Genomic DNA, 21,786 nt, shown 5'->3' on the forward strand with positions numbered 1-21,786 from the left:
CCCCATGGCTTCTGTTACATCATCCCACCCAACCTCCAGGCCAAAGGCAGGACGCTGATCCCCTGCTATGAAGGTGAGTTCTGTTGATTATCTCTTACCCCAAGTCCACACCATCCCCACCCATCTCTACCCCACAGATTCCTAACATCAATAGGAGAGCAGCTCTGTGTCCCCACATGGGCTTTTGGTTCCATAAAGAAGGAGAAGGAGAAGGAGAAGGAGAAGGAGAAGGAGAAGGAGAAGGAGAAGGAGAAGGAGAAGGAGAAGGAGAAGGAGAAGGAGAAGGAGAAGGAGAAGGAGAAGGAGAAGGAGAAGGAGGAGGAGGAGGAGGAGAAGGAGGAGGGCAGCAGGCCCTGTCCAGCCTCCCATGTCTCTGCCACAGGGCCAACCATGCTTTATGAGCTCAGAGCCTCTGCCAAGGGGTCACCTAGTAGAACCTTTGGTTTCTTGGTACTGACAGAGGCTGTATTGCCTTGGGAAACTTACCTTCTTTGGACTTTGATTTTTCCCTTACCAAAGAATTTAGAGGTTATCTCAGATGGTTTCCACTGTCCTGTTCATCTGTTCATCTCCCAGATAAGTCTCCCAAGACAGCTTCAGGCCACAGGAATAAGAGGCAGGAGGGAGAGAAGAAGCAGATTTCAGTCCCCATAGAGAATGCTCAGTCTGCTTGTCTTCTCATCCAATTGGTCTGCCCTCAGTGTAATAAGAAAAAAATGTCATGACACTTTAAAAGAACATTTAATTAATTTTATTTCTGTGTGAGAGAGGTAGAGAGAAAGATACACTGAAAGAGAGAGTGTGTGTGGGGGTAGAGATCTCCCAGAGAACTGCCCAGCTCTGGCTTATGGTGGTTGAATCTGGGACCTAGGAGCCACAGGCATGAAAAGTCTTTTTTTTTTTAAAGATTTAAAAAAATTATTTATTTTCCCTTTTTGTTGCCCTTGGTTTTTTTTTTATTGTTGTTGCAGTTATGTTATTGTTGTTTTTGATGTTGTCATTGTTAGATTGGAGAGAGGAGGGGAAGACAGAGAGGGGGAGAGAAAGACAGATACCTGCAGACCTGCTTCACCACTTGTGAAGTGACCCCCCTGTAGGTGGGGAGTGGGGGAGGGACATGAAAAGTCATTTTCGCATAGCCATTATGCTATTTTCCAGGCCGCTCAGGTGTAAATGTTTTTAAAAAATTTTTCTTTAATATTTATTCCCTTTTGTTGCCCTTGTTGTTTTACTGTTGTAGTTACTATTGATGCTGTTGTTTTTGGATAGGACAGAGAGAAATGGAGAGAGGAGGGGAAGACAGAGAGGGGGAGAAAAAGTGAGACACCTGCAGACCTGCTTCACCGCCTGTGAGGTGATTCCCCTGCAGGTGGGGAGCCGGGGGTTTGAACCGGGATCCTTATGCTGGTCCTTGTACTTTGCGCCACGTGCGCTTAACCTGCTGCGCTACTGCCTGACTCCCTCAGGTGTAAATTTAAGAACACTTTCTTCAAGGGCAGCCCTGGGTGGGTGGGAGTCTTAGAAGGAAAATGTGCTTTCTTGGGGTCTCTGCGTTAGAACCTTAAAACCCGTGAACCATTGAAGCCACCTTACATCCAGCGGAGCTGTAGCCTGGGCGTCCCAAGCCATCACTGAACTTTATGGCCTGCACTCTTGGGTTTCCGTTGTCTGACTCTGAGTGAGCTAGAACCTGCTTCCTCTCTAAGGGCAGCGCTGTTTATGATCTCACCCCCTCCGCCCACACCTCTCTTAATTTGTTTGGACAGAAGTCTCCACTAGCCTATGTCCATGCTTCCTTTGGGCCTCCCTGGCTTTGCTCGAGTTTCAGTTGTTGTGACCACCAAAGAGGGCTCTGAGGAGTGCTGTCTGGATGTCTGCATTCTGCATTTTTTTGTCTCAAAGAAGGGCTTCCAGAACATCCCCAGGAGGCTCAAGTGGCTTGAAGTGGTGGTTCCTTGAAATAGCCCCCCAGGGGGAACCGGTTGGGGGTTCTGGGGGCAGGGCCCTCCTCCCCCTCATTTCTTTCCCAAGAACAAGCTTTCTCCCCTGGCACATGCATTTGATCAGCTCTGCCTGGGCCAGCAGGGAGCTCAAGCTCTGGGCCTGATTATTTCTGTGCAGCCCCAGTGAGAAGGAACACTCCCTCTGAAAAAAGACGATGATGAAGAAATCGACCAAGGGGAGAAGAAGCATGAAATGCAAGAATAATGGGGTCAAGACTGTTCTGACTGCCCTGAGTTTATGAGCTTATTTCCTCCTCCCTGTAAGAAAAGGGAAAGGCCACCCCCCATCTTCCCAACAGCTTAATAGAAGACGGGTGGGGTCGGGGCAGGGTGGGGGGTGGGTGGGGTTGGGGCAGGGTGGGGGGGGGTGAGAGAATCAACAGGGCGATGCAGGCGGCCATTGACCTCTGAACCCAGACGCATTGTGCAGCTGTGGGACAGGAACTTTGGTTTTCCTGGCAGACGTAAAATTAGGACAGGGTGCTGTTCCCTTTGATACCCCTGTAGGCTGCCGTCAGCATCAGAGAGTGGAAGGACAGCCCTGTGAAGAGGGGCTTGGGTTGCAGTCCATTTATTCCTACAGCCATCTTGGCTCAGGCGTCTGTATGGCGTCTTGCCAGGCAGTTGTGGTGCCAGCAGGAGGGTGGTGTTGATCTGGGGACTTCACGTTTTCTCTTGGTGAATCGTCACAAGGCTTCTCTACACTTACGTTTGACTCCATTGTGGGAGTGAGAAATGAGTGAAGTCAGCTTATTAGGCACATGTGACTCATAAGTTAACACAGTGGACAACCGAAAGCAAAGTCTTCCAGGAGCCCTGGACCACCAAGATGCAGGACTGGGTGTTTGCTCCTTACGTCTGGCCGTGTGTGTGGGCAGGGGAAAGCACCCAGGCAGAGAGATGTGAGTGCTGGTTAGTGGCAGTCAAGTCCTGTTACAGAAATCTTAAGGGCTGAGGGGGGGGAGATGGTTCCACTGTGGTCTCTGTGTTCTCTTCCTTCCTGTTACTCTCAGAGTCAAATTGCCAAAGGTCACTCAGACAGTAAATGATTGAACTCGATTTTGAACTGTGGTCTGTCTAAGCTCAGCAAAACCTTTTGTGCCTTGGTGATTAGTGACGACAACGTCTGCCTGTTTGTGTTTTGGAGTTTGCAAATTTGTTTATATTTTATTCGGTGCCTCCGGGAACCCAGAATGTCACTGAGGTGAAGCATGTGCTCCATCACTGAGCTCTATCCCCGGCCTGGCATTTCCAGTTTAAATGAGAAAGAAACTGGAGTGGGCCAATGATTCCCATAAACAAGAGAAGGGTGACTGCTGAGAGGTGCATGTGAATGTCTGGGTGTTATTTTTTTTTCAAAAGCAGGACCCACCTTCCTCTTCTGGGCAGGACAGGCAGGGCAGTTGGGTGGGGGCAGGTGACATATTGGGTTCAGATCTGCTCCCGTGTCTCTCACAGTAGTGCGTGAGCTCTGAGCCAAGACTATAGATGTGTTGTTGCCTCCCATTCGTTGGATGCTTCTGCCCATGGCCATACAACATGGCCACCATAGCTCACTGAACTCAGAAGAGACCCAGACTCAGTCTCAGACTTGGGCTGAACCTGCAGATGCTGAACCTGCAGAGCAGCCAAACCCCAGTTGCTCTGTGGTGGCCCAGTGAGAAACAATCTTTTCTTTCTTTTTTATTAATGAGCTAATATTGATTTATAAAATTAGGAGCTAACAGGGGTTTAATTCCACAGTGTTCCTACCACTGGAGTTCTGTGTCCCCATTCTCTCCACTAAAACCTGCAGTCATTCTTCCAAGGTCACAGATATGAGCTGACTATTATTTCTATAACTATCTCTCTTTATATATATTTGCCTATTTTTTTCTATGGTTCTGCCTTCTCTTCCTTTCTAAATCACAACTACACCTATTAACACATCCAAATGTCCTTCCTTTCCCCCCTCTTTTCTCTCTGGGTCCTGATGGTCATATTTCCCTAATATTTCTCTTCTTCTAGAGGTGTAGACCAGAATTCTTTGTGGGTTGCTGAAAGTGGGAGTTCTGGCTTCTGTAATTGCTTCTCTGCTGGTCATGGGCATTGGCAGGTCAATCCACAACCCTAGCCCAGAGAAACAAATACTTAGCCCCGGTAGATTTCACAGTTGTTAGTCTAGTGATAGTTGACTGACAGGAGCTCATCTCAGAATCTCTGTTGTTCCTTGACTTGGTGATGGCCCAGCAGATCCAGGAAAGGATCTAGAAAAATAATTATGTCCCTGCCTTTCCCTCCTTCCTGATGGGCACAGAGACCCCTCTACCCTAACCCATTCACTGGTGTAGGGCAGAGGAAGGGGTGCGATGTTCTGGGTGTCTTTCTGGAGGTTCAGGGATGTGGTGTGGCTTGCTTAAGGCCAAATATTTCCTTACCAATCTGCTTTTACCTGTCACACAATGAGGAGGCAAAGTAGCATGGTTTAGAGCACAGACTCTAGAACCAGACTGTCAGAGCTCATGTCCTGACTGTTACTAGTTAATGGTGTAACCTCAGGTAAATGACTTAACCTTCCTGTGCCTAACCTACCTCAGAAGGTCGTGAAGGAGGTAAAAACGAGTTGGTAGTTGTAAGTTCTAAGAACAGTGCCTGGCATACATGTTTTAAAGAACTACATGTTGAATGTATGTGTGCCCACCCGGGCAGTAGGTGCTAAGCAAGTGTGTTAATCACTGTGAGGTGACTGATCTGTTCATTTAATCCATTGAAGTGCCTGGTAAACACAGCTAAGTGCCTGGTAGATAAAACCCAAGTGACACAGTCCCAGCTTTCAAGAGGTTCCACATGTACAGGGAAAACACGGAAGAACAAGATCTTTCATAAGAGAGAGATGTGGGACAGTGAGGTAGCTCACTTGGATAGCATATGACTTTTTTTTGCTTGTTTTTATTGGCACCAGGGTTATTGTTAGGGTTGGCACTATGAAGGCACTGCAGACCTGCTTTACAGCTTGTGAAGTGTCCCCCTTTCAGGCGGGGCCTGGGGATTTAAACCCAGGTCCTTGCACATCATAATGTGTGCTTTCACTGCCTGGCCCCCAATAGTGTGCTACTTTATCCCCAGATTCATGCCTGGTCCCCACAGCACTGAAGAACCCTTGGCACAGTAGTCTCTCTCTCTTAATATTTATTTATTCCCTTTTGTTGCCCTTGTTGTTTTATTGTTGTAGTTATTATTGTTGTTGTTATTGATGTCGTCGTTGTTGGATAGGACAGAGAGAAATGGAGAGAGGAGGGGAAGACAGAAAGGGGGAGAAAAAGATAGACACCTGCAGACCTACTTCACTGCCTGTTAAGTGACTCCCCTGCAGGTGGGGAGCCGGGGCTTGCACCGGGCTCCTTGCACCGGTCCTTGCGTTTTGTGCCACCTGTGCTTATCCTGCTGTGCTACTGCCCAACTCCCGTGGTGTCTTTCTCTTTTAAAAAGTTGGCCTGGACATATGTGGAACATACAGAATTGAAAAACCTGAACTTGAAAAAAAAGTAGTCTATGGAGGTTGTCATTGGGGGTGGGAATGGGGCCATAGAACTCTGTGGGGGGATGGCATAGAACTATGCCCGTTATCTTAGAATCTTGTACGTCACTGTCAAAGTGCTAGTCAACATTCTGCATACATGCCTGGAATGGAGGAACTTCAGTGACAAAACCTTTTCCTTACCAATGAGACAGTCAGTCAGACAGACAGAGATAGAGACAGAGAACCAGAGTATCCTTCCGGCACACGTGATGTTGCTATTTATTTCCCACTGAGAAAGAGAGACAGAGGGAGACAGAGAACTGGAGTATCATTTTGGCATATGCCTCTTTGTGTTGTTGTGCGGGCCGCAGAGAAGAGAGAGAGGAGGTCCGGAGCGAAGAGGGAACACAAATCTTTATTTGCACTGGCACCTCAGAGTTGGGTGCTAGAGAAACAGGTTGGGCCATGTGGAGGTAGCGAAAATGGCCACCTCACGCAGTAACCTTTCCTGCGTCTGAGCACTGAAGTGGAGCGCTGGCAAGAGAACGAGGTGTGGAAGAAGAAGGGCTTTTATAGGAGCAGCTTTCGCGAGAATGGGAAGGGGGAGGAGTAACCACAGCACTCCAGGATAGGATAATAACTCTCGTGAGAATGGGAAGGGGGAGGAGTGACCAAAGCACTCCAAATATCGCGGGGAAATAGACAATGCCCTGAGGGCACAACATGGCGGAACAGGCACTCCGAGAATGTCCCAACTCTCGCGGGAACTAGCAGTAGCCCGAGGGGACAACATGGCAGATATGACTGCACAATTTCCCAGCATCTCCCCCTTTCCTTTTATCTAAAGCCCAGGGCAACAGTGTGTAAAGTCTATGAACTACTCAGGGTCACTCTATGAAAAACCAGCAACGCAAAGGGAAGGAAGCTGCTGTAAAATTGTCTAAAGTGTCCAAAGGGTATACCAGCAAGTCCGATAGAAGTCTCAGTCCAAAGTAGGCAACTAGGGGGAGAAATGGCAGGGGATGAAATGCTGCATGAAGAAGGTCAGCCTCTGGAATTCTGCTTTTCTGTAGAGAGTGAGCTGGAACTGCCAAAACATGACAGGTCAAAGCAGAAGCAGGAAAGGCAGACAGACAGTAAAAAAGTTCTGTCCTTGGAGTCTGTGAATCAGGTTCTTCAGATCGCGTCAGGTGACATCTAGGGTTTTTTTTGGGGGGTGTGCCACTGTAGTCGTGCCATCTAGTGGGTGATGTCAGGGTGTGCAGGGGTCCAGATGGTTTTTTCCGGGATTCCTGTGGAAGAAACACAAACAATCTGCTTCTCTGGTTAGCAGGGCATCTGATTTGAATGCTTTATAGAAAAAGAGGTTTGGTGCCTTAGCCAACTGAGTATTGGGGGGTGTATCTTTCCTATTCATTTATTATTATTATTTTATATTATTTGTCATGGTAGTCAGCCGTTATCTGGAAGGTCCTGGGTGATTCATGGGGAAAAAGAACTTATCTTTTAACAAGGACTCTAAGGTGTAGGGAAGCAGGATCTTTTTTTTTTTTTTTTTGGTATTTTGCCTTTTGTTGCCCTAGTTGTTTTATTGTTGTAATTATATTGTTGTTATTACTGATATTGTGGTTGTTGGATAGAACAGAGAGAAATGGAGAGAGGAGGGGAAGACAGAGAAGAGGAGAGAAAGAGACACCTGCAGACCTGCTTCACCACCTGTGAAGCGATTCCCCTGCAGGTCAGGAGCCAGGGGCTCAAACTGGGATCCTTAAGCCAGTTCTTGCATTTAGCGCCACCTGTGCTAAACCCGCTGTGCCACCGCCCAATTCCCAGGAACTATCTTTTAACATAAACTCTATGGCCATGCCAATAGCAACCTTGAGGGCACATGTTTTGATATTTGGTGGACTTTGTTTTGTGGCAGGGCGGACTGTGCCTGTCTTAGGTTGGGGATCAGCCTTCCGTCTTACCCGTCATTGGAACACCTGGTCATTTTTGCCCAGTAGTACCAGGTGCCCTGTCTTAGGTTGATTGGATAGTGCTAGTTTCCCTTTTACCCGTCATTGGCTAGCCAGTCCTCTACATGGTGGACGTTCTGATGGAGGGGGGCAAATCCTTCACAGCAACTCAATATTCTGCCATGTCCAGCCTATGATAGTGAGTTTGTATAGGTTGCATCTTTATGGCATCAATCTGTTGTTGCAAAAAGGCCATGAGCTTATTAAATTATTAAAAAGGGCCGTGGTCTGGGAGGTGTCGCAGTGGATAAGGCGTTAGACTCTTAAGCGTGAGGTCCCAAGTTCGATCCCTGGCAGAATGTGTACCAGAAAGATATCTGGTTCTTTCTCTCTCCTCTTCTCTTTCTCAATAAATTAAAATGTTTTTAAAAAAAGAATTATAGGACCTATTGTGAGCAGGAGAAGTAAAACAAGCTAGGGTCCCACAACTAAGGGTAGACAGGTAAGGAAGGGGGAATGTATCTATTGGTATGAAGAGGTGGGATCATATCTCAAGTCTAAGGGAAGCAGTCAGAGGATGTGATGTCCAGGGGAACAGCCATTTGTCTTTGGGGGTAGTAAGGGATGTCTGTGGCATGGGTGATGTTATAAAGGGAAACATCTTTAAATTGTTGGCTGACAAAGGCAGGCCTATGTTGGCAAGACAAGATACACCAGTTAAGTGTACAAGAATATGTGAATGTTGTTAATTCACATAGGTTGGATATGGAGGAACTTCTTACAGTTTGCTACCTTACCATATGAACAGATGATTCTTCATATGAAGGCTTGATAGCTGTAATCACTTACTTGTGAAAAAAAAAAAAAAACTTGTAACAAGTTAGAGGTTTACTATAATTGATACCTCCCTCGATGATTATAATTGGTTTAAATATTTTGATTTTTTTTAACCATTTTTACTTTGGATTATAAACAGACTCAGGTTACTTAGAGAGTTAACGCATGTTAGTGACAATGGTTTTAACATTTAGAGTACTCTGAGCAGATGGGTCATACAAAAATTTTTGGTCATTCAACACACTCACTCATAAAACACAACTGGCCAGTCATAACATAAGACATTCAGGGGAGGGGTAGGAGAGAGGGCTCTGTGAGCCAACTTTTGTAGCTTCTGCCATGTTACATTATGGATCCTGGGATGTATCCTGTGGCTAGTCCTCTTGTATTTCTTGTTCTTCAGGGATAACAGTGCCATCATGAGGGTATTGTCGGACATGGTGGGCAGGAACCCAGACAGGTTTAGAGTAATTATGTGGGAAAATGCATGCAAAACCTCTTCCCATGGTCAATAGAGGGTCAGGCCCTTTCCAAATTTTATCAAGTGGGTCTTTCCATTTGACCTTAATAGATGGGAGAGTAGATGGTGTTTGCTAGTGAAGAATAATAGGAGGTAAGTCCGAGTTATTGTAAATATTAAAGAGATTTAACGTCGTTAAGGCTTTTGCTAGCTGGATATTGGGGGAGGTACATTCCTCCTTTATCTTTATTTAATTTAGCCTTAAGGGTTTGATGGGCTCTCTCGACAATGCCTTGTCCCTGTGGATTATAGGGAATGTCTGTGGTATGAGTAATGTTCCAGAGGGAACAAAAATCTTTAAATTGTTTGCTGGTAAACACAGGTCCATTGTCAGTTTTCAGTTGAAGAGGTAAGCCCATCACAGCAAAATAGGAGAGCGTATGGCTTATAAGCTTTTTAGAGCTTTTTCCTGTCTGAGCTATTGCCCACATAAATTTAGAAAAGGTGTCAATTGAGACAAACATATTTTTGTTTGCCAAAGTTTGGTATGTGGGTGACATCAATTTGCCAAATAGCATTAGCTTTTAAGCCTCGGGGGTTAACACCAAGAGTCTGAATAGCAGGTGTTTTTATGAGACTTGCACAGGAAGAGCATGTAGCTAGGATATGTTTTAAGTGTGGTAAAGGAACATCAGGAAATCGAGCTCGAAGGCCTTTAAGATTAACATGGGTTAGAGAATGGAAATCAGCAGGATCAGAGACAGAGACTAGGAGAGCTCCTGTGGAGTCAAGGCAGTCAGCTGCAGCATTCCCTTCAGACAGGGCACCAGGAAGAGGGCTGTGGGAACGAAGGTGCTGAATATATAGTGGTTGGGTTCGAGAAGAGAGCATAGAGGCGATTTGAATCAAGAGAGGGGAAAGTGGGTTGTCATCAATTTTCACATAGGAATGAGGAAGCCATGGAAGTAAGTTAACAGTATACACACTGTCAGAAAAAAGGTTGAAGGATTCTGGTACAGCTTTTAATGCAAGGAAAACAGCATAAAGTTCTTTGTACTGAGGGGAATTCTCAGGAAGCTCAGTAAAGAGAGGTTTGGGGGATTTTTTGTATGGGTAATATATAAGGGTAGTAGCTCCCTTTTTTCCACCATCAGTGAAGACTGTAGGAGCAGAAGGAATGGGATCTCGAGAGAAAAGTTTAGGTGCTAGTAGAGGAAAAAGAGGTAAAGAAGCTATCAATTTATTAGAAGGAAAATGGTTATCTATTTGTCCTGGAAACCCCATGAAGCTTATCGCAAAGCGGGAATGATGGCGTATGAGCCACTCTGTATCTGTGAGAGAAAAGGGCAGAATAATTAAATCCGGTTCTTTCCCTAAGACCTGCACAGACCTATTTCTTACATGGCGAACCATGAATGCTAATGTGTCTGTCTCAGTGAGGAGTCTTGGAGCTCCGCCTACTGGCATGTGAAGCCACTCGAGAACCCCATGGTTCTGCCACAATGCCCCTACTACTGTGGGGGTGGAGTTAAAGATTAGAAGGTTTACTGGAGAGGAGGAGGAGAATAGAACAAGGTGCTTGTCCTGGAGGGCCTGGTTAACCCTTTCCAGTGTTGAGAAGGCCTCAGGAGTTAACCTACATTTTGAGGAGGGCTGTTTGTTTCCTTTTAACAGGTCAAACAGTGGTTGGAGGCAGCTTGTAGGCAGATAAAGATACTGCCTAAGCCAATTTAAATTTTCAAGAAAACTTTGTAAAGAAGCAAGAGTGAGGTTAGAAGGAAAAGTAACACTAGGTTTTAAGGGACGAATTTGCGTTAGAGAAATCTCTGAACCTAAGAAAGATATTGGAGGAATTAGCTGTATCTTCTCAGGAGCCACATTAAGGCTTCTTTTCTTTAATGCAGGAATGAGAAAATCACATAGGGCACAGAGATCTGTATCTGATTTTCCCCATATTAATACGTCATCCATGTAATGAAAAACATTAAAGCCCTTATGGATATATGCAAAAAGGGCAGATTTAACAGCTTCTTGACAAATTGTAGGACTATTGGCCATGCCCTGGGGCAGCACCACCCATTCAAATCTATCGGCAGGGCTGGCGTTATTAATAGAAGGAACAGAGAAGGCAAAACGTTTACAATCTTGTGGATGCAAGGGAATAGAGAAAAAACAATCTTGTATATCAATAGCTATGATTGGAATTCCCGTGGGAATTGCAGAATCAAGAGGCAAACCCCTTTGCGGGGAGCCCCAGACCTGCATGGTTTTATTAACCACATAAAGATCTTGGAGGAGGCGCCATTTTCCTGAGCGCTTTTTAATCACAAAGACAGGAGTATTCCATGGGCTTCGAGAATGACGAATGTGTCCCAAGAACAACTGCTCTCGGATGAGCTCTTTTAAAATTTCTAGCTTATCCCTAGATAAAGGCTACTGTTCCACCCAGACAGGCTCATTAGAAAGCCAGTCTAAGCGGGGAGTTTGTATACGAACAGTGGCAGTTATTATTGGGGGTGCTGGTTAGATCTGGTCTTGCAGGAGCGGGTGTTACGCTCTGCAGAGGCATCTGTGAATATCCTAACATCAAGACATTCTAGAAGATCTCTGCCCAATAGGTTGGTGCTAATATCAGCTACCAATGGGTGGAAGTGTCCAGTAGAACCTTCCAGGTCTTCCCACATGAGCGAATCTCGTGTGAGAAAGGATTGGGTCACCCCTCCAACCCCAATGATACGGGGTCCCGGGAGGAGTTCCTAATTTTGGGGAACCTCTGCTTGCCTTAAAATCATCTTTTCTGCCCCCATGTCAATAAAAAATTTAAAAGGAATATTGTCAATCTTTACTGTCATAGTAGGGTGACCTCGTTCTAAAACAGGAGTGGTCCACAAAATCTCAGGCCCCGAATTTGTACCATTCAGGGGCGTGCCATCTTTATGAAATTTGGACCAACAATCTCTCTTCCAATGAAACCCTCTACGGCATCTGGGACACACTGTACGTGGCTTCTGGCTCCCTGACTAAAGGCAGGGTTGTCCTGATTGGAGGCGGGGTTGCCCTGAGTGGAGGTGGGGTTGCTCTAACTGGAGGCGTGGTCGCAGCTTATCAGGACATTGGTTACGCCAATGCCCTTGGCGACTACACTGAAAGCAGGCCCCGTTTTGATTACGTGGGGTAACTGCATAAACCTGTGTCATAGCGGGTGCCCCATAATTGCCTGATGTAAGTTCCTGTGTCACTAAAATCCAATTATCTGGGTGTAGGTGTTTAAGACTAAGGCATGCCTGACGAAATTGTGGTATCATGCCATCCCAGACAATAGAATGCAGGAGGAAAGAGAGAATTTCAGGATTATAAACCTTTCTCTCTAAGGTTTGCCTCAACCTTGAGATGGAGTTCGCTAATGATTCATCAGTGCCTTGGCGAAGAGAGTTAATGGGAACTGAAGAATCTACATTGGTTGGGGTCACCCTTTCCCATGCTTGTGTTGCGCAGATGCATACCTGTTCAAAATAACCAGTTGGAAAGTTAGCTTCTGCCTGCTGAGTTCCAGATTCTAACACTCCTGCTCCAAACAAAGCATCAAAATTCCATTCTACCTGTTTATTACTATTTTCCTGCGATTGTTTAGAGCATTCATCATGGAAGCATGCCTTCCATTGTAGGTAGAGGGGGTATGGGAGTACAGCACAATCCAGGTCTTTTCAGTCCTGGGGGGTGTTAAGGTGCTGGTAAAAACTCCTTAAAATGGACTTGGTCCAGGGAGCATGAAATCCGTCCTCCTTCACGGCTTGTCTGAGTTCTCTCAGCTTTTTAGAGGAGTATGGGTGCCACACCTGAGGGTTTTGTCTATTGAGGGCCACATTTACCGGGAAGGTGTGGACTTGGTCTGATGACGCAGGGGAAAGAGTTACAGAAGTAGAAGCTGCCGTAGTGGCCGCAGGGGAAACTGAGCACGTATCTACTGGGACGGAGCTCTTGGGGCAGACTGCAAAAGGTTTAAGGTCTCTAAACGCTGAAAACATATCCTTTAACTCCTGTATCTCAGCCACAAGGTCTCTTAATGACGAGGTATCAGCGGGGGAAGGGGTTATGGAAGCCGCAGAAGGAACCAAACATGTGTCTGCAGAAGGAGCCAAACACGTGTCTGCAGGGACAGTGGGTGAAGGGGTCATGGAAGCCGCAGAAGGAACTGAACACGTGTCTGCAGGGACAGAAGTTTGGGTGCTGACTGCAAATTGCTTAGGGCATTTAAGTCGTAAGCACATATCTCGGGTGCTGACTGCAAATTGCTTAGGGCGTTTAGGTCGTAAGCACATATCTCTTATCTCTTGTATCTCAGCCTCAAGATCACTTAACCTTTCAGCAGAACACCTTGTACATATCTTGTAAGTAGCAAATATAATTATGAGAACCCACGGTGTAGCGAAAATTAAGGCATCTCTGAGATCGAGATCCTGTCCCAGGAGAGAAGGATATAATGTCTGGGACACCTCCTCGTAAAACGGAAAAAATCCCATGGTGGGGGAAACACAGGGCCGCAGAGTCAGGCGGCTGCCACTTACCTGTGTCTGGGCGGCATTTCTGGACCTCAGGCCGGGCGTGAGTGCGGGACATGTCGGGCGCCAGATGTCATTTTGCGCTGCAGAGGAGAGAGAGAGGAGGTCCGGAGCGAAGAGGGAACACAAATCTTTATTTGTGCTGGCACCTCAGAGTTGGGTGCTAGAGAAACAGGTTTGGCCACGTGGAGGTAGCGAAAATGGCCGCCTCACGCAGTAACCTTTCCTGCGTCTGAGCACTGAAGTGGAGCGCTGGCAAGAGAACGAGGTGTGGAAGAAGAAGGGCTTTTATAGGAGCAGCTTTTGCAAGAATGGGAAGGGGGAGGAGTAACCACAGCACTCCAGGATAGGATAATAACTCTCGTGAGAATGGGAAGGGGGAGGAGTGACCAAATCACTCCAAATATCGCGGGGAAATAGACAATGCCCTGAGGGCACAACATGGCGAAACAGGCACTCCGAGAATGTCCCAACTCTCGCGGGAACTAGCAGTAGCCTGAGGGGACAACATGGTAGATGTGACTGCATCTGCACAATTTCCCAGCATCTTTGGGGTTTGAACTCAGAACCACATGCTTGCAGCTCAGGTGCTCCACCCACTGTGCAACTTCCTGGGCCACAGGATTATTTCATTTATAACTGAGACCCAATTAGAGTCTGCAGTCTATAGGGGCCCATGGAAGAGAAGGTGGCGGGCCCCACTGTTGTGTGGTAAAGGGCAGGGAGGGGGGCAGGTAGAGCGATCTCTGGATGCACTTCCTGTGGGATGTTGGAAGGACCTTGAGGAGGTATGGGCCAGCACGCTTCTGTGTCTGTGGCCTCAGGTTTGTGGTCAGACCCCCAGTGCCTCCATCACATTCACCAGTGAGGGTTACTGGGAATAATCGCTCCTGAGAAAACTCAGAGTAAGAGACTACATGTTGTTCTGTAACTGTGGCCTCACCGTAGGTCGTTGGAATGTTGGGTTCATCTAGGAATTCTTCTAACTGTATGAACATTTTGATGGGCAAATGTTTCTGACTTTTAAATCCTTAAAAAGAAAAAAGATCTTTGGTGTGGCATAAGGACTTTTTTCCTCATGGCTTTTTCAGGTGCTTCCTGTTTCTGGTGGGGTGGGAAATACTATCAGAATATCCTGTTTGGAAGTAGGAAATGTAGACGGAATGGAAAACAAAAATGAACTTTAAAAAGCATACGGTGCTGTAGTGTTTATTCACATAAGACTTCACCTCCATCTCACATGTCTAAATCCTCACATTTCATGTGGTACATTCTGTTTGCCCCAAGCTACAAGGCACAGAGACTGAATCTGTGTGAATTGAGGGTACAGAGCTCTAACGAAGTTCTGGCCCTTGGTAGGAATATAAAGACAGGTGTTTGAAGGGATGCGCTAAGTGAGAATGAGGGCCGTACATGGAGGGAGGTACCAGTGCAGGAGGATCCTGACTATCTTTGCAGCTTCCTGAGGTAGCAGTGACTATGCTTCAAGGAAGGTGAAACTTCTTTAACATCTGGTGCTTGGAACATTGAATCAGAGAAAGTTGGTCCTTGGTCTTGTCTTTGAGCAATGTGGTAACATGGGTGTAAAAAACAAAACAAACAAACAAACAAAAAACCAAAACTTTATCCTTTGCTTCTCTGGAGAGCTTTCCATGGGTCCAGAGTGTTTCTCTGAGGGCTCAGACGCCATGACGGTTAGAGCTGGGTACTCTTGTGGAGAATCAGGTTGACTCTGAGTGGAAATGTCAGTCAGATTCCTGTCTGCTGTGACTGCAAGTGAGAGACACGGTCAGAGACACATAGAATCCTTCTACTCTGGGCAATGTGGAAAAATCTGATGAATAGTTTAAACCTGGTTGCTTTTCAGACCTATCTGTATCCATATATATATATTTTTTCCCTGACTATTCAATCCCTTGGGGTTTTGAACTGCTTTCATTCCCCGACAAGAACTGAAGGTTGCTATGAATCATCCTTTGTATCTTTGGGTGTAGAAAACCAACAACCCTTTCTGTGGTATTTATTTATTTTTCTTTTTTATTGCCACTAGAGGAACCCCTGGAGCTCCATGTCTGCTGATGACTCCACCACTCCTGGAAACCATTTTCTCCCCCTTGGTAGGGAGTGAGTTACAGAGAAATGGAGGGAGAAAGGAGGAGAAACAGAGGAGAGACACCTATAGCACTGCTCCACCACTTAAGAAAATTTCCCTCTTGCAAGTGGGGACTGAGGGCTTGAATCCACTGTGTGCTTTCTACTAGGTGGGATACCACCATTCGGCCCCTGTGGTGTTTCTTTATATGACAGATAATGGTTTCTTTCTACCAAGACTTGTGGTAAATAAATGGGAGTACTTCCTTCTTTCCCCATTTTAACCTGCAGAGGCAATCTGTTCTCATCCCAGATCTCATGACAAGATCCACTGAGGTCACTGAGTCCAGGCATGATTCCAGTGGGGATGCCATATTCCCTTCCTTCAGCTCCTCAAGCTCTGGGGTGGACCACTCTGTAATGACTTTGTTGTTTTTACTTTGGGTTTTCAAAGAACTGAATTCAAGCTCTCTGAATGGTTCCTTTAACCGAGATCTAAGGCGACCTTTTCATCATTGATATCTCACAGGGTGTGCAATTCTTTTTTGATTGTGGACTAATCTCTTGGTCTTTATTGAAACAGTACTGCTGGGTCAGATAGCCCAGGTGTTTCACGACAACATCCTCCGACTCTGCACTGGCTTGAGTGGACAAAGTTAAAGGGCTGGGGACCGGGAGGTTGCACACCTGGTTAAGTTACACATCACCATGTGCAAGGACCCAGGTTCTAGTCCCCAATCCCCACCTGCAGGGGAGAAGCTTCATGACTGGTGAATCAAGTACTGCAGGTCTCTCTCCTTCTCAGTCTCCCCCTCTCAATGTCTCTCTTTTCTTTCAATAATATAAATAAGTGGCCACCAGGAGCAGTGAATTCATCATGCAGGCACCAAGCCTGGTGGGGAAAAAAAATAACACTTAAAAAATTGAGTTCATTAAGATCCTTAGAAAGGATATTTTCTTAGCCCTAAGAGTATGACCCTTGGTTCTCAAAACATGATGGGAATAGATTCATTTGAGGATGTAGCTCACATAAAACTTAACAAGTTCATCTTTCATATTTATCCATAGTCTCAACTATTGACCTCAAACCACACAACTTCTGGAACTGTAAAATGCACCTGCTTGTCCAGTGTTCCTCAACTGGTCACCCAGGATGAAAACAGAGAAAAGGCTGAGCTAGAAACTTTCTGTAACAGTATTCCAGCAACGTCAAGGTAGACGTCTGAACATTCCCTCAGACTGGGTTGAGCATGTCTACTTCCTGTTTCCCAAGGATTCAGTGGATACTGATCAAGTGCCACCACTTATCCTCAGGAATCTTTACGCAACAAAGATGTCCCAGTTGGATAAAAGATTCCAGCATATTGGTCGGAAGTCAGCCAATTAGCACACTAGCACTGCCATGATGTCATATCTGCGCTGTTAGCCAGTCTCACAGCTTACACAGCTCTGAGGGCCAGTGCCTTCGCCTGTCCTGTGGGGTCTGCACAATATGTGACATGGTGCGACCCAGGTGGGCCCGTGCAGCCGCCCAACAGGTGGTGGTGGAATATCCCCTCGACTAAAATCGTTTTTATTTACATTCGATAGGCGAACAGCATTACTGCCCTATGTTGTTTGCTTTTATCAGGATGTGTGAGGAAATAGAGAGGTTCAGGGGGCCGACAGATGGGGGAAACAATTTTGTAAAATAGAGTGAGTGCTATAAAGCATTACTCACTAGTAACCATGCCATTGCTATTTTAGGATTTTCCAAAAGTGAAGTCAGTGCATGTGATAAAAGCAAGCACAGGGATTTCTTTCATCCTTTGCCCTTGAGTCCAGTGAAACAAGAAGCCAGAGCTTGGCAGGAAGGAGTGTGGAGCTAAGTCATCTTTTTATTGAGACAGAAAAAAAAAAAAAAAAACAATGAAGAAAAGAAAAAAAAAAAGAAAAGAAAAAAAACAAAAAACACCTCACTAAATTGAAATGCTTTGTGAGGAGCTTGGCTATGTTAATAAATTTTATTCAAAATAAAGCCCTGATAAAGAAATGCAGTGAGAAGTGACTCAGTATCCATTATTAGATTTAATCTCAGAACCTGGCTTGACTGTTCATTTATTCCTATATAATGATGCAAACTCCTATTTTTCTGGGTAACCTTCGGTAGGCAGCCTGAACCTCAGTGCTCTCTTCTGTAAAATGGGGAGATTAATCTGTTCCAGAGAGATTTCAGATATGATGCGCCTAATACTGTTCTTAGCTCAGTGTCACTCAATGTGATCTTCTAATGAACTTTTTTTGTAAAGACTGCAATTGTATTCTTTTTTTAAAAAAATTTATTTATAAAAAGGAAACACTGGAGAGTCGGGCGGTAGCGCAGCAGGTTAAGCGCAGGTGGCGCAAAGCACAAGGACCGGCATAAGGATCCCGGTTCGAACCCCGGCTCCCCACCTGCAGGGGAGTCGCTTCACAGGCGGTGAAGCAGGTCTGCAGGTGTCTATCTTTCTCTCTCCCTGTCTGTCTTCCCCTCCTCTCCATTTTTCTTTGTCCTGTCCAACAACAATGACATTAATAACAACAACAATAACTACAACAACAATAACAAACAATAAGGCCAACAAAAGGAAAAATAAATAAATAAACAAATAAATAAAGGAAACACTGACAAAACCAAAGGATAAAAGGGGTACAACTCCACACAGTTCCCACCGCCAGAACTCCGTATCCCATTCCCTCCTCTGATAGCTTTCCTTTTCTTTATCCCTCTGGGACTATGGACCCAGGATCATTATAGGGTGCAGAAGGTGGAAGGTCTGGCTTCTGTAATTGCATCCCCGCTGAACGTGGGCTCTGGGGAAGTGGGGCTCCAGGACACATAGGTGGGGTCATCTGTCCAGGGAAGTCTGTCCAGGGAAGTCTGATTGGCATATGGTAGCATCTTGGAACCTGGTGGCCAAAAAAAGAGGATATAAAGTCAAATTGTTGACTAATCATGAATCCAAAGGCTGGAATATTGCAGATGAAGATTTGGGGTCTTTGTTTTGGAGATTGCTAGTAGGTCTATTTTAGGTATATTCCAAAGGGCCCATGACTCTACTAGTTTTTTCCTGAGCCTGACCTCTGATATGCAGCTGGACCCAAGTTATTGTCCGGGAAGATGATGTCATGGGTGGATACAGGGCTAGAAAGCTGGATCAGGGAAGAGAGTAGCTCCCAAATATCATTGTATTCTTAAATGTTCTCAGAATATGTCTAGCAGGTCAGTATTTGAAAGGGCAGACAATGAACAGACATTGAGTATTATTACAGTGGCTTTTTTTTTCCAGTTTGCTAGATCAACTTCTTTCTGCCCCCTTTTTTAACAGTGATTTTCACAGTTTTATAAAATTAGAAGATGTCAGGGGTATAACTTCACACACACCCAGACATGGTGACAACTACCAGATGGTTTCACTCATATGTGGAATTTAGTTGAATACAACAGAATGAGCTTGCAAAACAGAAATGGTAATCAAACTATCTCTTGGGCTTTGTGAAATCTCTGGTGGTTATGGGGAGGTGACACAGAATTTTGGTGGAAGGCTTGGTGACTTACTTGTACTAGAGTGGTTTTAAAAGTTACATGAAAAGATTCTGATTCTCAAATATCTCTAAGCCTCTTATTTGTATATTTTATTTGTCTGGCAAACTCTCATTTTTTTTTTTTTATAGATCATCATATCATGTTTCTGTATTAAGTTTGGCATTGTTGGGGCCTGAATTTACCAAATATTACAATATTTTAAAATTGTCACATTGATTTCAAAGACTGATGGTCAATTTTCATTATTACCAAGGGGTGTCAGTCATTTATTTTCCTAATTGCTTTTGTGTTTTGAAAGGCAGTGGTCACTCCCAGAGAAGAAAAGAGATTCAGCTATTCAGATGAAAGATTCCCCCCCCCCCCAACGTGGAAGGCCATGGCTCCAGTGGGGATAAAAATCAATCAAGAATCATTTGCAAATGAAAAGCAGTCCAGAGGTTTTTGTTTTGTTTTGTTGTCTTCATTTTGTTTTCTAGAGAACCATAAAAGGCTAAGTCAATGTGTTTAAAAGTTCAAAAACAAGCCTCATAAATTTTTATTAAATAAAGAATTCTCTATTTACATGGGATTTTATGACTTTCAAAAAACTTTTGTAGACATTATTTCATTTAAGTAAATAATAGCAAGCTTTTCAAAAGCAGATGCAGTCCTGTGTTACAGCCAGAAACCACGGAGGAGGGGAGAGGTGGAGGGTGGCTGAAGTGTTGTGGGGAGACAGCGGGGGGTCAAAGCAGCAGGTCAGCGGTCTCTGCAGGGTCACTCCAGAGGTGGAGGAGTCCTGGCAGATTTCCCTTGCTGGTATCAGGCATTTCTATCCCACGCACAAATGTGTTATAGATCTCACACACATCCCTACACGTGGGGTTACTGACTGCTCAAGCTGCATCTTCTAATATTTTCTGTGTGGATGTCTACATTCTATGACTCCCTTTTCCTAAAATGGCGGATTTATATGATAAGTGCCTTGGGTTTTGTTCCCTTAAGAGAAACAAGCAGATTCAGGTACACCTGTCATTTATTGAATACTCACCTGGGTTTATGCTCTTTCTGAGTGGCTGTGGAGAAAAAGAAACTCTATTACACTGCTGGTGGGAATGTAAACTGGTGCAGCCCTGTTGGAAGATTGCATGGAGAGTCCTTAAATAACTAAAAATAGAATTACCTTAGGATCTGGCAATGCCACCCGTAGGCATTTATCCAAAGGATATAGAAACACTGATTCAAAGGGACATAAGCACCCCTGTGTTCATAGCTGCATTATTCACAAGAGCCAAAGAGTGGGAGCAGCCTATATGTTCTTCAAGAGATGGCTAGCTAAAGAATACTACTCTGCAATAAAAAATGATATTGTATCCTTTAGGACAAAATGGATAGAATTGGAGGTGATTGTGCTTAGCAGAATAAGAGCTGAAAGACAACTACTGAATATTTTCACTCAGATATGGAATCTACATTACATGCTTTTGAAGTAATATTGCAGCTTTACAGTTTTAAACATCGTCTAGAGATACCTGTAGTACAACTCTGTTGCTTGTGAAGCTTTCCTCCTATGGGTGGGAACCTGAGGCTTGAACTTGGGTCCTTGCTCATGGTAACACTTGTGCTTTACTGGGTGTGCTACCACCCATACCCCAGACTTCCTTCTTATAGCCTCTTTTTCTCACTGAATTGTAAGTTTCTGGCCTTATGCAATGTGTGAGATTAATGTTCACCATAGCTAATGTCAATTATTTTGATAAATGTTTTCCCTTCTTCTCCAACTCTAACTCAGTTATTAAGATGATTTGCTCTTTTTTTTTTTTTTTACTTCAACTGTAGCTTTTCATAAATGAGGGTAGTTATGGTCTCTTTTCACTTTTGTAAGTACTTTTGAATCTGCTTTTTATTACTGGATATCCATCTGCCGAAATTCATTTTCCTTCAAATTGTTGCTTAATTATCAGCTATTTAGATTTTCTTTCTGAATAAGCATTCAGAAAGAACTTGACTAGGAATTTCTTTTTATGTTTTATTCCATGACAAGTGAAGAAACAGGAAGAATAATTTAAAATTGATGTCTTAAAAAGACTCATTTTCAAAGATGAAACATTCTCAAATTTCCGAAATTCTAGGGAATTATTAGGATAAAATGCATGTTTTGCTGTATGTGAATCTTTGTAGTGGAAGGTTTCATCCCAGCAGGAAGTGACCCCACCCAATTTATTTCTTGAACCAATTAAAATTCATTCGTGTAAGCTCCATGCATTAAGGTGCAGATTGTGAACATTTGGAAACTAGTCTTTGCTCCCCCTCTGGATTGCCCTCTCTTTAGACAGGGCTTAGTAGAACCAGCAGCTCTACCAAGGAAAATACTACCATTTTTAGAATGAAGGAGCCATAGGACTTAATGAATCACAGAGTGTAATGCAGGCCAAGTAATTCAGATCCACCCAAAGGCAGAAAGAGAGCTTCCCACCCCGTGCCCAGGCTGCGCCCCGTGATAACTGGGGTCCCCTTACTTAGTCACATCTCTTGCTTTCCAGAGTGAGTTTCCCCAGATAGAGCAGCTAGGTTTGCAACAGCATCACTCAGCTGCAGTCATGCCAAGTCTGGTTCTCCCTTTGTGTTTTGCAGCCAAGAGGGCAGGAAGAGGGTGCTACTAGCATGTTCACTCTGCCAGGCGACATTCTGGGAGCATTTGGAGAACCAGGTGGTTGTGCCCGGGAGCAGCCCACAATGGGGCCCCCAGCCTTTTGTATGTGCAGGAAAACATGTCCCTGGGAACAGGAGGCTGGCAGTCCCACCCACTTCTCCCGCTCTCCACTTCCTGGACTT

General features: G+C 44.9%; 1 protein-coding gene across 1 annotated transcript in view; it reads left to right on the plus strand.

Annotated features, from left to right (window-relative positions):
• ITGA9 (integrin subunit alpha 9) overlaps positions 1 to 21,786 on the plus strand; it is a 399,146-nt gene that overhangs the window by 40,644 nt on the left and 336,716 nt on the right. Inside the window, exon 6 of the mRNA XM_060180609.1 lies at positions 1 to 73. This exon is cut by the window's left edge and continues 4 nt beyond it. Within this exon, the coding sequence (XP_060036592.1) occupies positions 1 to 73 (73 nt within the window). The remainder of the gene's footprint in view (positions 74 to 21,786) is intronic.

Source organism: Erinaceus europaeus, chromosome 21 (assembly GCF_950295315.1).
Source record: "Erinaceus europaeus chromosome 21, mEriEur2.1, whole genome shotgun sequence".
Classification (NCBI taxonomy): Eukaryota; Metazoa; Chordata; class Mammalia; order Eulipotyphla; family Erinaceidae; genus Erinaceus; species Erinaceus europaeus.